The following is a 13,525-nucleotide window of genomic DNA, read 5'->3' as shown; positions in this document are numbered from 1 at the left end:
TCATGCAGATCGTGTTGGATCGTGCAGCTCCACTAGAAAATGATGAAACGAGTACAAATCGCTCTTCTGCTGTTGTTGCCGCAATTTCAGATCACTCTATTCATACACAGCAAAATTTATTCACCCATCAACCCTATGACAGCAAGGTTTGTTTGTTTTTTATTTTTTTTTATATTTTTTATTTCTCTATTTCAAATTTAGCGTCTTGCGTTGGCAGAGTAGTATCTATGAGTTAACAGTTTAACTGCTATGGTCTATGAGGCCCCCCCAGGAAGGGGGAGTGGAGGAGGGGTGAGAAAATCACTTCAGTATTCATCTATGACAACTTATTTGGTTCTGGATTTCCAGAGGTAGTGAATTTATAGGTGTATAGGTTCCACCTATTAATGCTTTACTGTTTATTATTTGATCTCGTTCTTCTGTTGATCATTGAGTGAAGATCCAATGATTTTGTTTGCAGTCTTCTAACATCTTTTGTAAATATTCTAAATCTTTGTGTTTAATTTATTTGAAGACAGGAATTTCAGTTTGCCTCACCTAAGAGTGATTGGGTTCCATTTCCCTTCAATTTATAGGAACTTGTCTGGCCTTGAATATGATATGTGTTTGTAAATACAAGTGAAGAGTCCGAAACCCTGAACCTCAATCCACTTGATGAGGAACCATGTTTTTAGCATAATTTCTCAATATGTATATTAATTTTCACGTTTATGATATTCTTTTTCTCACTGAGTTCATAAAAAATAATTGCAAAGTTTCTATTAGGTATGTGCACCTACCAATGGTGGCAATATGTTATATTCTTTTTTATGCTGGCGAGAACTATTCCTGTTGGAATAAACCAGTCAGATGTTTGTAACCACCTGTTTTCTTGGTCTCTGTATACAATTGTCTGGGTACTTCTGGTTTGTGCCAACCAGATGGTTAAAATCATCAAATTTAGTAACTTTTTTCCTGGGAGATCTCCTAGGCAGGATATTTGGTCCCTCCGCTCTGCATGTAAAATGTGCTTCCCCATTCATTGGTTGCTATCTGTTTGAGTACCTTATATTTCTTCTTAAAACCATTTGTGTTTTGTATATGGTGTTAGGCTGTTAGTTCAGAGAGATAGGTAAGTCAAGTTGTGTAATGCATATATTTGGAATGTTGGATATTACCTTGTATTTCCTGTTTAGTCTTCTTGTTCATGTTTCGTCTGCATTTGTGTTTTGCAGTTGATGCAATTCCGTGATACCTCCACAAGTCAGCCATTTAGAACTTCATTGCGGTATGGGCCTTATTAGATCTCATCTCCTCTGTAACTCATTGGGTGAAGGCCCGTCTGCTGCCAATTACTGCTGAGGGCTGTTTGTTGGACAAAGTTACCTCTGAAGTTGGTATATTTCAGAGAAATTGCAGCAAGATGAAATTATCCCCTTCGGTTATCTTGGGTGCTAGAGAAAACCATAATTGGGTGGTGGATGGAGGAAATATCTTATGATTCTGACGAGTACATGAACTTTATTTAAGAGTAACCACCTCCACCTCTTATCATAAGCACCATCCACTGTTACATATGATCCACTTGTTGATATACCAAATTCAGTGATGACCAGAAGATGACTGCGAACACAGTTGGTGGTATCCCTGACAGAGTAAGTCATGGGATTGGCTCTCTTGATTCACTGGGGAGGAGGGTGTGGGGTTTGAATATAATATATATTTTCTGTGCTAAAAAAAGAAAGAAAGAAAAGTGAAGTGGTTGATCTGATCTTTTAACAGTTATATTTTTTACAGAAGTGGATGTAGGTTTTCTGGATTCAAAGTTTTTCATCTATGGTTATCTTCATTTTATTTCAAAGTAATTCATTGATGGTGGTTTTCATTATATTTCATGGTTTAAACAGTGTTAGGAATGTGGTTTATTTATGATGTGAGAGGGTAGAAATCTTGAACCTCCTCCTGTACTGTTTTGTCTACTATTAAGTATTAACAAAGCAAAGAAGGGGTAAAACTGGAATTCTAGAATACTAATATACTCTTGTATTGGAATCATTTATAATGAGGGTATCACAGTTTGGAGGTGAAACTCAATAGTGAGATCTGGGACACAACAGCCCAGATTGACGGAAACCCTGTGGTCTATGGTCCACTAGTCCTCTTGCTATGGTAACCTCTCCTGTAGGGTTTTGGCAGAGCCGCTTGGCCGAGAACGCCGAGGGCCTGATTTGAGTAGTCTAGGTCATTAGGGTTTTAGATTAAAATGGATTTCCATTTGACTCATAACAATCTCTCTATTAACCCTGTTAGACTGTTCATAAAACATTGATCCAGCTGGTTGGATGGTCAATCCAATGGAGTCGAAAGAATCTCTGAAAAAACTATGGAAACAAGAACTCTAAAAGGCACTGTGGCCCCTGCTCAGCCTGATCCCATCTATGTGACTCCACTGAAGTGACTGTGCGACTGAGACCCGTATGAGAATCTGAGCCAGACTTTGAAATGACTGCCCCACTACATGAAAGTTGGAAATCTCATCCGTTTATGCTTCCATTCATTTTCCCATTTGTCCCGTGCTAGCACAGGGGTTACGGTGCCTTTCAGAGTTTTTTTCCTCATATAGGGAAAATTTCACGGACACCCCTTAAAAGTATCCAATATCTCAGAAACTTATCATACTTGATCAAAATGTCACAGACACCCAAATATTAAGCACAGTTAGTACCCAAAGGTGAAATATCTATTTTACCCCTTAGTTATTTAAATAAAAGAATTGTCATTTCATCTTCTTCACTCTTCTTCCATATTCTTAACGTTTTGGAGAACTGCTGCAAATCCATTTTGGGCGACCATCACCTGCTCCGGCACTGGCGACCATTACCAGCGGCAATTCCAACTCCAGCGACCATTACAGCGGCCTTCCTCAACCTTCCTCAGCCACGTTGATTCCATCCCAAACCCATATGCCTTCCATTTTTCAAATCCAATCTATTATTCAGATTTCCAGATTTTCAAATGGAAAAAAAAATTTGCAAACTAAACATGAACCCTTCACCAAAATAACAACTCGTGAAACCATTCCCAGCAAAGCCCATTAGAATTCATTCTGGAATGCAAAAACTCAACCCATTTGCAGGCTTCATGGTCTTTTTGATTCAGTTAGTCAGAAAGTTTATAGTGGCCTAGAGCCATATTGGAAAACCATTGTTGAAGCTCTGTTTCGTTATTATTTGAAATTGGGGAGAATGGATTATACAGATCTTTTTTCCCCTCCCTCTTTTTATGTGTGTGAAGGAGCCAACCTGGCAAATCCCATGGATCGTGCTTGCAGATATCAACCTCAGGGATGATTGAAGCGGGCAATGGGAAAGAAAACACCTTGCGCTTCAAATACTGAACCACGAGCTCTTCGTCAGTTGGATGGAATCTGAAACCTGGAGGTAGTTTAACTACTCCGTTCTTAGCAAAATTAAGTTTCTCCATGTTGATAGATAAAACCAAATACTCTCTAAATTAAAGATTGCAGACTCACTCACCCACCCTAGAGAACTGGACCTCTCAATTCAGCTCAGTTTGGGCGGTGGAGCCAGTTGATTTCTTACAATCTTAACATAATCAGATTCAGAGAAACACAGAAGCAGAGAGACACACAGAGAGAAGAATAATAAATGATGAGAACAAGAAGATGGGGAAAAGGGGAGAGACAGAGAGTGAGAGAAAGAAAGGAGAGGTTGGGTTTAGAAGGAAAAGGGTTGATTCTTTGTAGTAATGGCGTTGGAGGGGTGGAGAATGGAATAGGAGGACGACGACGTATTTGGCGTAAACGAGACTCAAAACCTTCCTTTTGACGCCTCTTAACAACCCGAATCCATGCTTTTAGGTTAAGCTCGTTTGCTTTCCCCAGATTCTTCAAATAAAAAGGCAAAATTGTCTTTTTCAAAATCTAACTTCTAACATCATTAATTCATCATTAAAGGTATTATAGGGATTTCACTGTGATAAGGGTAATTTCATCATTTAAAAAAAGTTAACAAATAACGGAGTGGACTAAATTGAAATAAATTCATAAAAATAAGGGATGTCTGTGACATTTTGATCAAGTATGATAAGTTTCTGAGATATTGGATACTTCAAAGGGGTATCCGTGAAATTTTCCCTAAATTATATTATGAAAAGCATGTCGTTGGATCTATTCCGCCCTTTTCTTTCAAGCGGCAGTTCAACTGTCTAGTCGATTCGGGTCTCAAAGCAGTGGCTAAATCTTCCAGAGTAGCGTGAGAAATATTTACAAGATCCTAAGAACAGAAATATTTACATGATCCTAAGAACAATCCATGATGATAAATGAACTTGTAACAAGTACAACAATGTTCCTCTTTGTTCACCAAGGACAAAGGTTATATCATGAACTTGAAAAAGACTGTTCTTATGGGTAATACAACTCAACTCACTAGGGGTTCTACAACTATTTGTGATAGCTACCTTTCTCTAGGCTTTGAAACCAAGCAGGATTTTAGGATTCGACATCGAATCGTATGTATCAGTTGATCCGTATCAATATCGGCTGTGCCCGATACTGATATCTGATCAATATAATTCGGCCTGTACCTTAGATTTTTGGTTAAAAAAATGACTTTTAAAAAAAAATAAATAAATAAAAAACTCTAATATCAGCTTGATACTGATCGATAACGATCATGATATTGTGAATTAAACCCTGAGATCAAGATGGAAAAGCATTGACCAGTAATCATTAATAACCGTGGGTGTGTATATTCCGACACTCATGAAAAGAGATGTTTCCCTCTCTGACTTGTCTGATGCCAAATATACTATGGTAGTGTATAGATCCCTCTTCAATATATCATCTTGCGGTGGAGTGCGATGTGGACATGAGAGCTCAACAAGTTGAAGAAGTTTCATCTAACCGTGCGAACTCGATGCAAGACAGTTTTTTTTTTGCCTTTTTTCTCGAGCTCGACACTATTGGATGTCACATTTTCTATGTGTTGAGCTCTAAGCCTGCACTACAGTGCATCGCAAGCTTAGAGCACTGTTGAAGATTTTTTTGTCCATATCTTTTATGAATTTCATTATATATTTTTTTTGGAAAGAAAACGCCACCTGGTGTGCACATGCCACCCATGCGCCTTGACAAGGGGCATACGAAATGACCGCTGTACCTCCTAACCCCGGAAATGACTAGGGATACGATGATCATTTTGCACGCCCCAGTGTCAGGGCACAAGACGACCTGTTTGTCACGACCAGGTGGCATTCTTTTCCCATTTTTTTTTTATAAGAATTTCATACTACTCATTAGGCTTCTTCTAAACCTCAACTTCTTTTTTTTGGTAAGTAGAAATTTATTCATTACATGAAGCAGAAGTGGAAGAAGTGTTACAATTTTCATAACTAAGCCACAACTTCACTAGGCCTTAAAAGGGATTACTCGGATCAGCAAACTTTTATCTCTGGCTTCATACCACAGTGGAAAAAGCATGAGTGATCTACGTAAAAAAAGGCAACTTGTCTGAAACTTAATTAAACGATTAGAATAAATAAGTTTCTTTTCTTTCATTATAACAAGATTCTGAAAATCTCTGAGGTTTTGTGGGGAAACCTTCTGCTCTCTTACACTGGAATTAAAATCTATCTTAAAAAAGAAACAACCAAACAGATCCAAGCCAATCACTGAATAGAAATTATAACTGCAATTAATATCTTTCCTATGAATTCAGGACAAAAGAAACACTTATTAGGAGATCCAAGAATTAATAAAAATATACTAGGAAGAAAAAAAAATGAAAAAAATTCAGATCACTTATTTATGTAATTCCAAGAAAAATTTCAAGAAACAGTGTTCAGTGAACCCATATACAAAACAAAAGATGATCAGTTTCTTGATTCTTATTCCCTTCAATTTCTAACAGCTAAGTAATCATCAATGCTTGAACACCTCTCCTTCCATGCAGAATTATAATCAGGCGTAAGAGGGCTGAGACTGAGGAATTCACGTGCGAATTCGCAAAGAGAAGGATCAGGTGGAGGGTAAAATCTCTTAACAACAGAGAAAAAGAAACCCCTTCTGGTGGAATCGTCGTCGACCCAGAACATAACGATCTCGTCGTCCTTATGAAGGTTTCTTCTCTTCACGAAGTCTTGAATCCAACTCAACCCAAGCTTGTAAGACCCACTGCTCTCCCACTTCTTGAAACTTAACCAATGGATGGTATCCGTGTCCAAGTCCTTCACACGCACCATCAGTCCTCCTCTTCCATTGCCCCTTTCCACTTCATCGAGTTCCGCGGGATAAAGGAAAGGCAGCACATAGTTCCTCACTTGTTTCCCTGGCAATATCACTCTACTCAGATGGTCCAGATCACTATTCGTCAATTTCTTCTTGATTATTCCGGCCAATATTATATTCTCGGTACACAGCTTCAGTTCCACCAATGGATCATCATCCTCTTCTCCTCTCATTTTCTTCACTACCTTCTCTCTCTCAGAAATTTCTCTTTCTGCTCTCCTCTTCACAGCCATCGAATGTTTAACATGGGAGATAATGGGTTCGTAAGGTATTTATTTATAGTCGTAAACAGCTTTAACTCTCAGTTTAGTCGGAATTGAGTGAGTACGTGTCTTGAGTTTCTAAAAACCAATCCTCTCCTATTCTTACTTGAATTAGAGAGTGGATATAGTTAGTGACACAAGACAGAATCTAATTTCTTGACCTCCAATCCATGAAACTATCTATCTACCTCAGGGCTACGTGTACAGCAAATTGGAAACGCTGAAACACCGAAGTTACTAAATTAATTGGAAGGTCTTATCTTATCTTATGGTCCTCTGGGTGGGTTTCTAAAAACAAATCCTATTTTTATTTGGTCCAGCCGGATGGTTTACCAGCTGATGTGTCTGGTTGAACCATGCCTTTTGATTCTGATTTTGTAAATTAAAAACATGGGATGTCTAGCCCTATAATTTTGCCCACAAAAAATGGTTCATAGTTTTAGAAACCAGATCAAATCGGAATCAGATACGAAAATGGTTGTGGTACGTTTAGCCCAGAGGAGGGGAGAACGAATTGGCCCATAAGCGAAGATGTGCTGGGTTGGCCAGAGGAGAGGGCTCAACTGGAGAAGAGTGATGGTTTAATGGGCTGGGCTTGAGGGCTGGCCCGATTGGGAGAATGGGCTGGACTGGAGGGAGTCATGGATGGATTGAAACTAATGATGACGCAAGGTTGAGGGCCCCACTCCATGGATCTTTATCCTCTTAGATTCCTTACCCGGTACAGTTTTTCCAGTTCCTCTCATAGTGGGGGCGGAAATGACCACCTTACGTAAATGTTTTTTTTTTTTGGGGTTTGCAATGAAATTGGGTGGTTTAAGCCAACATACAGAGGACAACTTCAAAGTGGAACCCAATATGAATAATTATCACCTCCAATTCGCGGGCACCTCCAATTCCTCTAATAGGGGGGAGTGGAACCCAACTTGGACAGTGTTTTCGGACAGGGGGTAGGTTGGTCATTTCCATCCCATGTGAGGAATTGGAGGGGACAGCGAATTGAAGGGGATAACAATTCAACCCAATATGGGCTTCCTTATTCAAGGATACAGCTAGGGACAAAAAGAAATATAATAGAAGGGAAACTTAGCCTAATTGACAAAATATCAGCCACTTATAATAGCAGCAGCACAATCAAATGAAGAGGAAGGGCTATTTAAAAACCCTAGAAGACGCTTGCGATTCAAGAAGATATTAATATGATTCAAACTGAGGCTTCGAGCAACAAGAAGGTTGTCTCTAAAAAACTATGGAAAAAGAATCCTAAAAGGAAACTTGGCCCTGAGCCTAGGTACAAGGGGGGGGGCATGAAATGATTGCCTCACCCCATGAAAGATGGAAATCCCACATGTTTATGCTTCCATGCATGCTCTCATGTTGGCACAGGGGCCACAATGCCTTTCCGAGTGGTGGTTCAACTGTCTAATCGATCAGGCTCTTAAAACATTGGCTAAATCTTCTAGAGTAGGGTGAGAAATAATTACAAGATCCTAAGAATGAATAAACTTGTAAGAAATACCACAATGTTCCTCTTTGTTCATCAAGGACAAAGGATATATAATGAATAGTAGAATTAATCGCAAATGAAAAATGCTGTTCTTATGGGTAATTCAAGTCAACTCATTAGGCGTTTTCAATTAACTACTTGTGACAGCTACCTTCTCTAGGCTTCGATGTAGTCAATGTCAGCCCGAAACAACTGAATTCTTTCACCCCCATTGAAGTTAGGCTCAATCAATTCTCTCTTCTTTTTCTTTTTCTTTTTCTTTTTTTTTTTTGGGGGGGGGGGGGGGTGGTGGTGGTTGGGCTGGGTTGGGGGAGGCTGCATGGGGACTTTTCCATGGGGGAGGTGAGAGGTAGGTGGAGGGATCTGGATCCTCTACTGCCAAGCTGCCTAGACACGGTGCTATGTGTAAATACCGCCTTACCCTCACACGGGCAAGGCGTTTGGGCAGGGGTAAGGCGGACATTACGTGTAGGATCGTGTTTAGGCAGCACGGTCCTGTCGGGCAGCTCAGCAGTAGAGGATCCAAATCCTAGACGGAGTGCTGGGTCCAACAGTAGCATGCCCAGTCTTTACCTTTTTTTTTTAATGCAAAGAAGGAAAACTTAACTAAATAAAGAAAAGGAAGTAGTTTTTTGTTTGAGGGAGGCTGCATGGGGACTTTTCCATGGGGGAGAAGAGGGGTAGACAGAGTGCTGGGTCCAACACTTCCATATATATCTATCTCTCTCCTCATCAAAATAAAAGGGCAAATGTATCTTTTCACATAAGAAGGAGAGAAATATAGACTCATTGTAGTGCTGACATAAGCTATACTCCTGAACAAAATTCATTTTCTCACAAAAGGGCAAATATATCTTTTCACATAGAAAGAAGAAAAATATAGACTTGTTATAATACTGACATTGGTCATACTCCCGAACAAAATTCTTTTTCCACTATTCTAACTTAACCTTGCACGTCTAACTAAGTTATGAGCTACTAATATTAAGCGTCTATCCTTTTCTCATACAAAGCGTTTTTTTAAATGTTGATATAAATTTATAAAATGTCTATGCTCTAAAGGATTGACCTCCCTCCATCCTTGAACCAAGAATCAGCATCTCATTCCACTCAGACTTTCTCATTTTGATCATGTGGATCCGTTTTAACACTTTTCACCTTTTTAATTATGACCATAAAACTGTTTGTTTTTTATTTCTCCTGACATTGCTGTGGTGTAGGAGATTTTCCAACATGGGCGATGAGACAAACACATGTCCAAAACAATTAAAACAAAAAAAGATACCACCTGATTCATCCAAATCTATCCACCATCCAATTCGTGATGCACATGATGTCGTAGCGAGGATATATGGTCGCTTCTTCTGTACTTCCAACTTTGTATCTTAATCCGACTCCCCTTCTAGAAATTTGACCAATTCAGATCGTGTACGGCGTAGCTGCTTGTAGCGGCCTATGCGGTGTAGATTGGGTTATGCGCGCAATGATCGCCTTACCCCTGCTCGGGTAAGAAGTTTTGGCAAGGATAAGACGATCTTTGTGCATAGAGCTCAGTCTGCACCGCTCAGACCACTACGGGCAGCATGCCGGAGAGGATCTGGTTTGACACTTATCATTAAGAGTAAAAAGATGAAGATGATAAGACAAAGTATAAATTAAGACAAACTAATCCAAGAAATCTCCTAAAAAGAAAAAGATGGAGATGTTATCGTTCTTCTACTACTACTACTTTCTATTCTTTCTAGCTTTGTTTTTCATCTCAAGAAATCTCCTTCTAAAAAGAAAAAACCTTCCAACCAGTGGCCCTCTCAGCTTACCCATAATCGGCCATCTCTACCTCCTCAAAAACCCACTCCACCGCACCTTAGCCCAAATCTCGGGCCGTTATGGTTCAATCATACTCCTCCGCTTCGGTTCACGCCGTGTCCTTCTGGTCTCTTCGCCGTCGGTAGCCGAAGAATGCCTCACAACCAATGACATCGTCTTCGCCAACCGCCCTCGTCTCCGCGTTGGGAAATACTTGGGTTACAATTACACAGTGCTCGTATGGGCACCCTACGGCGACCATACGAGCAATCTCAGGCGCATCACCGCCGTCGAAATCTTCTCTTCTACCCGTCTCCAGATGTTCTCTAATGTTCGGATCAATGAGGTACGCTCTCTATTACGGCGGCTCGCCGACGACACCACCGGAGAATCTTTTAAGACGGTAGACATGAAATCCATGTTTTTTGAGCTGACCCTTAACGTGATAATGATGATGATAGCTGGAAAACGGTTTTATGGTGATGGAGTGAAGGATTTGGAGAAGGCAAGAAGGTTCAGAGAGATTGTGAAGGAAACGTTTGCTGTTTCTGGTGTGTCAAACGTTGGAGATTTCTTGCCACTCTTGAGATGGGTCGGGTTGTTTAAGGGTTTGGAGAAGAAGTTTGTGAATTTGGAGGGAAAGAGGACTGGGTTTATGCAGGAATTGATCGAAGAGCATCGGATGGTGGGAACTCATCAGACACAATCAGAGAAAAAGACGAAGACGATGATTGATGTTCTACTATCACTACAGGAAGCTGAACCAGAGTACTACACCGACGAAATTATCATAGGCATCGCACTGGTAAAATCTTTCTCTCTCTCTTGATCATCGATTTCGTACCGGCGAAAATGGGTTGCAGCCATATTCCTTTGGAATAATTCATTTTCCCTTTGGGTTCACAAATACCCTCTTAAGTTTTTGTATTTTCCATAATATCCATATGAATTCCAAATTGGCACCTACAATTGGGGCAGCAGGAACATAGTTGCAACCCTGGCTACCCTTCCCCCCCCCCCCACCACCAAAAAAAAAAAAAAAAGGATCGATTGATCCACTCAAAGATAGGGATGTAAATGGATAATCGAAAAATCCAAATCTGATCCACATCCGTATTTGTTTACAGATGTTCGGAAAAAAAAACGAATACTCCAATAAAAATCCGAATGCTTAATAGTAAAAAATTAAGTAAATAATGACCTTGAGGGTTTTTGAAGATCAACATGTTATAGAATATGAGGAAAAAAGAATCATGATCTAAGAGATATGGATTTAGAGTGAATTGTATCAGTTAGGGAGAGGAAGGTCCGGGTTATACAAGGCACAGAAATAAACGAATGATTGAAAATCTGAATTTGATCCATCCAAATCTATTTAAAGGTATCCGTATTCTGCCGGAGAATATCTAGATCCGATCTCATCTAGCACTGCTGCACTACCGTACTTGAAGGAATTGGAGAGGATAATTTCACGAGTCCACTCAATTTGATAAGTAGTCGTTAAATGATGACAATACATATTATTGATATCATCATTAGCCGAAGTATAGGATAGCCCATTGTGCTTGTCTCCCTGGGGATTGGGGAGCCAACACGTATCGCTGTTAAATCGATCCAAGCTGAGTTTGATCGAACCGGATCGATATCGGACATGACCAATCCCGAATCCGATACCTCGATTTTGAACCTTGGTTATGTGCGCGAATTTTTCTCCTCTCAGGTTCCCTGCCCGGTCAGGTTCGTAGGTTCCTCTCATAGGGAGGGCAGAAATGACGACCTCACCCCACCCGGTCAGTGTGTTCGGGTAGGGGGTGAGGTCACCATTTCCGACCCCTATGAGAGGAACCTACGAACCTGACCGGACAGGGAACTTGAGAGGAGTTAAGTCCCTAGTGCGCTACATGCTTTTGACAAGTATGTATGGAATAAAGGTTATTTTATGGTATTTGAACTGTAGAATCCATTTCTAAATGCGGAGAAATAACAACTAAAAATAATCATCGTTTATTCCTTTATGGCTTGAAACATTGAATGCATTTATATCAGGGATCGGATCCTCTACTTCCAAGCTGCCCCTACTGTTGTGCACCCCAGACACAGCAAGGCAGTAAAGACCACCTTATCCCCGCTTGGGCAGGGGTAGGACTGTCTTTTTGCCACCTCACTGTGTTTGGGGTGCACGCTGCAGTAGGGGCTTGTAACTTATTTAATTCCTTTCCTTTTTGAAATTGTGATGATGGTGGTTCTCTAATAATGTGATATGGTGCAGAATTTACTATCAGCTGGTAGTGATACTTCGGCAGGGACCATGGAATGGACAATGTCACTTTTGTTAAACCAACCAAAAGTCCTCCAAAAGGCCCAAGCTGAGATTGATGCTAAGGTAGGACACAGTCGACTACTCGACGAATCAGATCTCGCCAATCTCCCATACCTCCACTGCATCATCAATGAGACACTTCGGATGTACCCCGCTGGCCCACTATTAGTACCTCATGAATCATCAGAAGATTGCATTGTAGGAGGCTACACCGTCCCACGTGGAACAATGCTATTGGTGAACGTGTGGGCAATCCAAAATGACCCCAAGTTATAGGTAGAACCCACAGAGTTTAGGCCAGAGAGGATGGAAGGAGTTGGAGGGGGAAGAGATGGATTCAAGTTGATGCCATTTGGGTCAGGAAGGAGGGGGTGCCCTGGGGAAGGCCTGGCCATTCGTGTGGTTGGCTTAGCTTTAGGCTCATTATTTCAATGCTTTGAGTGGGAGAGGATTGGAGAAGAGATGGTGGACATGGAGGAAGGCACCGGGCTTACTTTGCCCAAATCTAAGCCATTGGAGGCTAGATGTAGGCCACGCTCAACCATGTTGAGCCTTCTTTCACAACTCTGACCAATTATTGTTGCTCATTCTATAGCATCGATCTATAGGTTGTTTGATGACTTCATTATGAATGTGGGAATTCTTTGTAATTTCTCTCTCTTTAATGAAATATGACTTCCTCTGATTGTGTGTAAAAAAGTAAACGAAGGGAAAGTGAAAATAATTTAAAAATGAAAAAAGAATTTCTCGAATTCATGATTATGCTTTTTAAATTTACTATTGAAAAATTTGTCCCATTTAACACCTGATGGAGCAGAGTTCAGTAGTGATCTCATTTGCAAGTCTCATGGCACGCCTGAGCTCTCGATTTTGGGGCGATCCTGTATCGATGTATTAGTTTAAATTTTAAATTATGAATAAAAATGTAAATAAATTTTTTTTTTGAAAATCAAGGGCAAATCTATTCGATATGGACTGATCTAGATTGATATTGGATAGTAAGTTTGGCCTTATAGGTCTGAACCCGTCCTCAGCCCGACCAAGGTCTAGGCTGGATTTCACAACTCCGAGGGTGGGTTAGGGTTGAAATTTTTAGACCCGGGGTCTTGGTTAGGCTGGACCAAGGTTGAGGCCTTGGGCTAAGCCCAGCCTGACTCGGTCCTGTGTTAGGTTATGCTTTACAATTTATTTATTATATTTTACAATTTTTATTTGATATTTAATTATCTATTGATTTACCAAAAACGAAAAAGGACTAATTATTTATTGAACAAAAATATTTAAACTTTAAGATTGAGCAAAGTTTTTGAACTTAAATGAGTATGAACAAACCAATACCC

At 40.3% G+C, this 13,525-nt stretch overlaps 2 protein-coding genes and 1 pseudogene across 5 annotated transcripts in view; 2 read left to right on the top strand and 1 right to left on the bottom strand.

The window, feature by feature from the left end:
• The window catches only part of LOC122640697 (ELAV-like protein 1), a 30,945-nt gene extending 29,542 nt beyond the window's left edge, over window positions 1-1,403 (top strand). For 3 of the 4 annotated variants that reach the window (XM_043833949.1, XM_043833936.1, XM_043833942.1), the window contains 2 exons: window positions 9-146; window positions 1,215-1,403. In XM_043833949.1, coding sequence (XP_043689884.1) covers window positions 9-146; window positions 1,215-1,283 — 207 coding nt within the window. In that variant the 3' untranslated portion in view covers window positions 1,284-1,403. Of the gene's footprint in view, window positions 1-8; window positions 147-1,214 lie in introns of those variants that run through there. The other variant, XM_043833958.1, reaches the window with a different exon arrangement.
• A 4,495-nt stretch (window positions 1,404-5,898) lies between these two features.
• Window positions 5,899-6,522, bottom strand: LOC122644869 (B3 domain-containing protein At2g33720-like). The gene has a single exon (XM_043838246.1). The coding sequence runs from the start codon at window positions 6,520-6,522 to the stop codon at window positions 5,899-5,901; it is 624 nt and encodes a 207-aa protein (XP_043694181.1).
• Window positions 6,523-9,755: 3,233 nt separating this feature from the next.
• On the top strand, window positions 9,756-12,776 carry LOC122643616 (annotated as a pseudogene).
• The last annotated feature ends 749 nt before the right edge of the window (window positions 12,777-13,525 follow it).

Source organism: Telopea speciosissima, chromosome 1, assembly GCF_018873765.1.
Source record: "Telopea speciosissima isolate NSW1024214 ecotype Mountain lineage chromosome 1, Tspe_v1, whole genome shotgun sequence".
NCBI lineage: Eukaryota > Viridiplantae > Streptophyta > Magnoliopsida > Proteales > Proteaceae > Telopea > Telopea speciosissima.
Note: the sequence above shows the minus strand (reverse complement) of the source record. Positions and strands in the feature narration are given on the sequence as shown.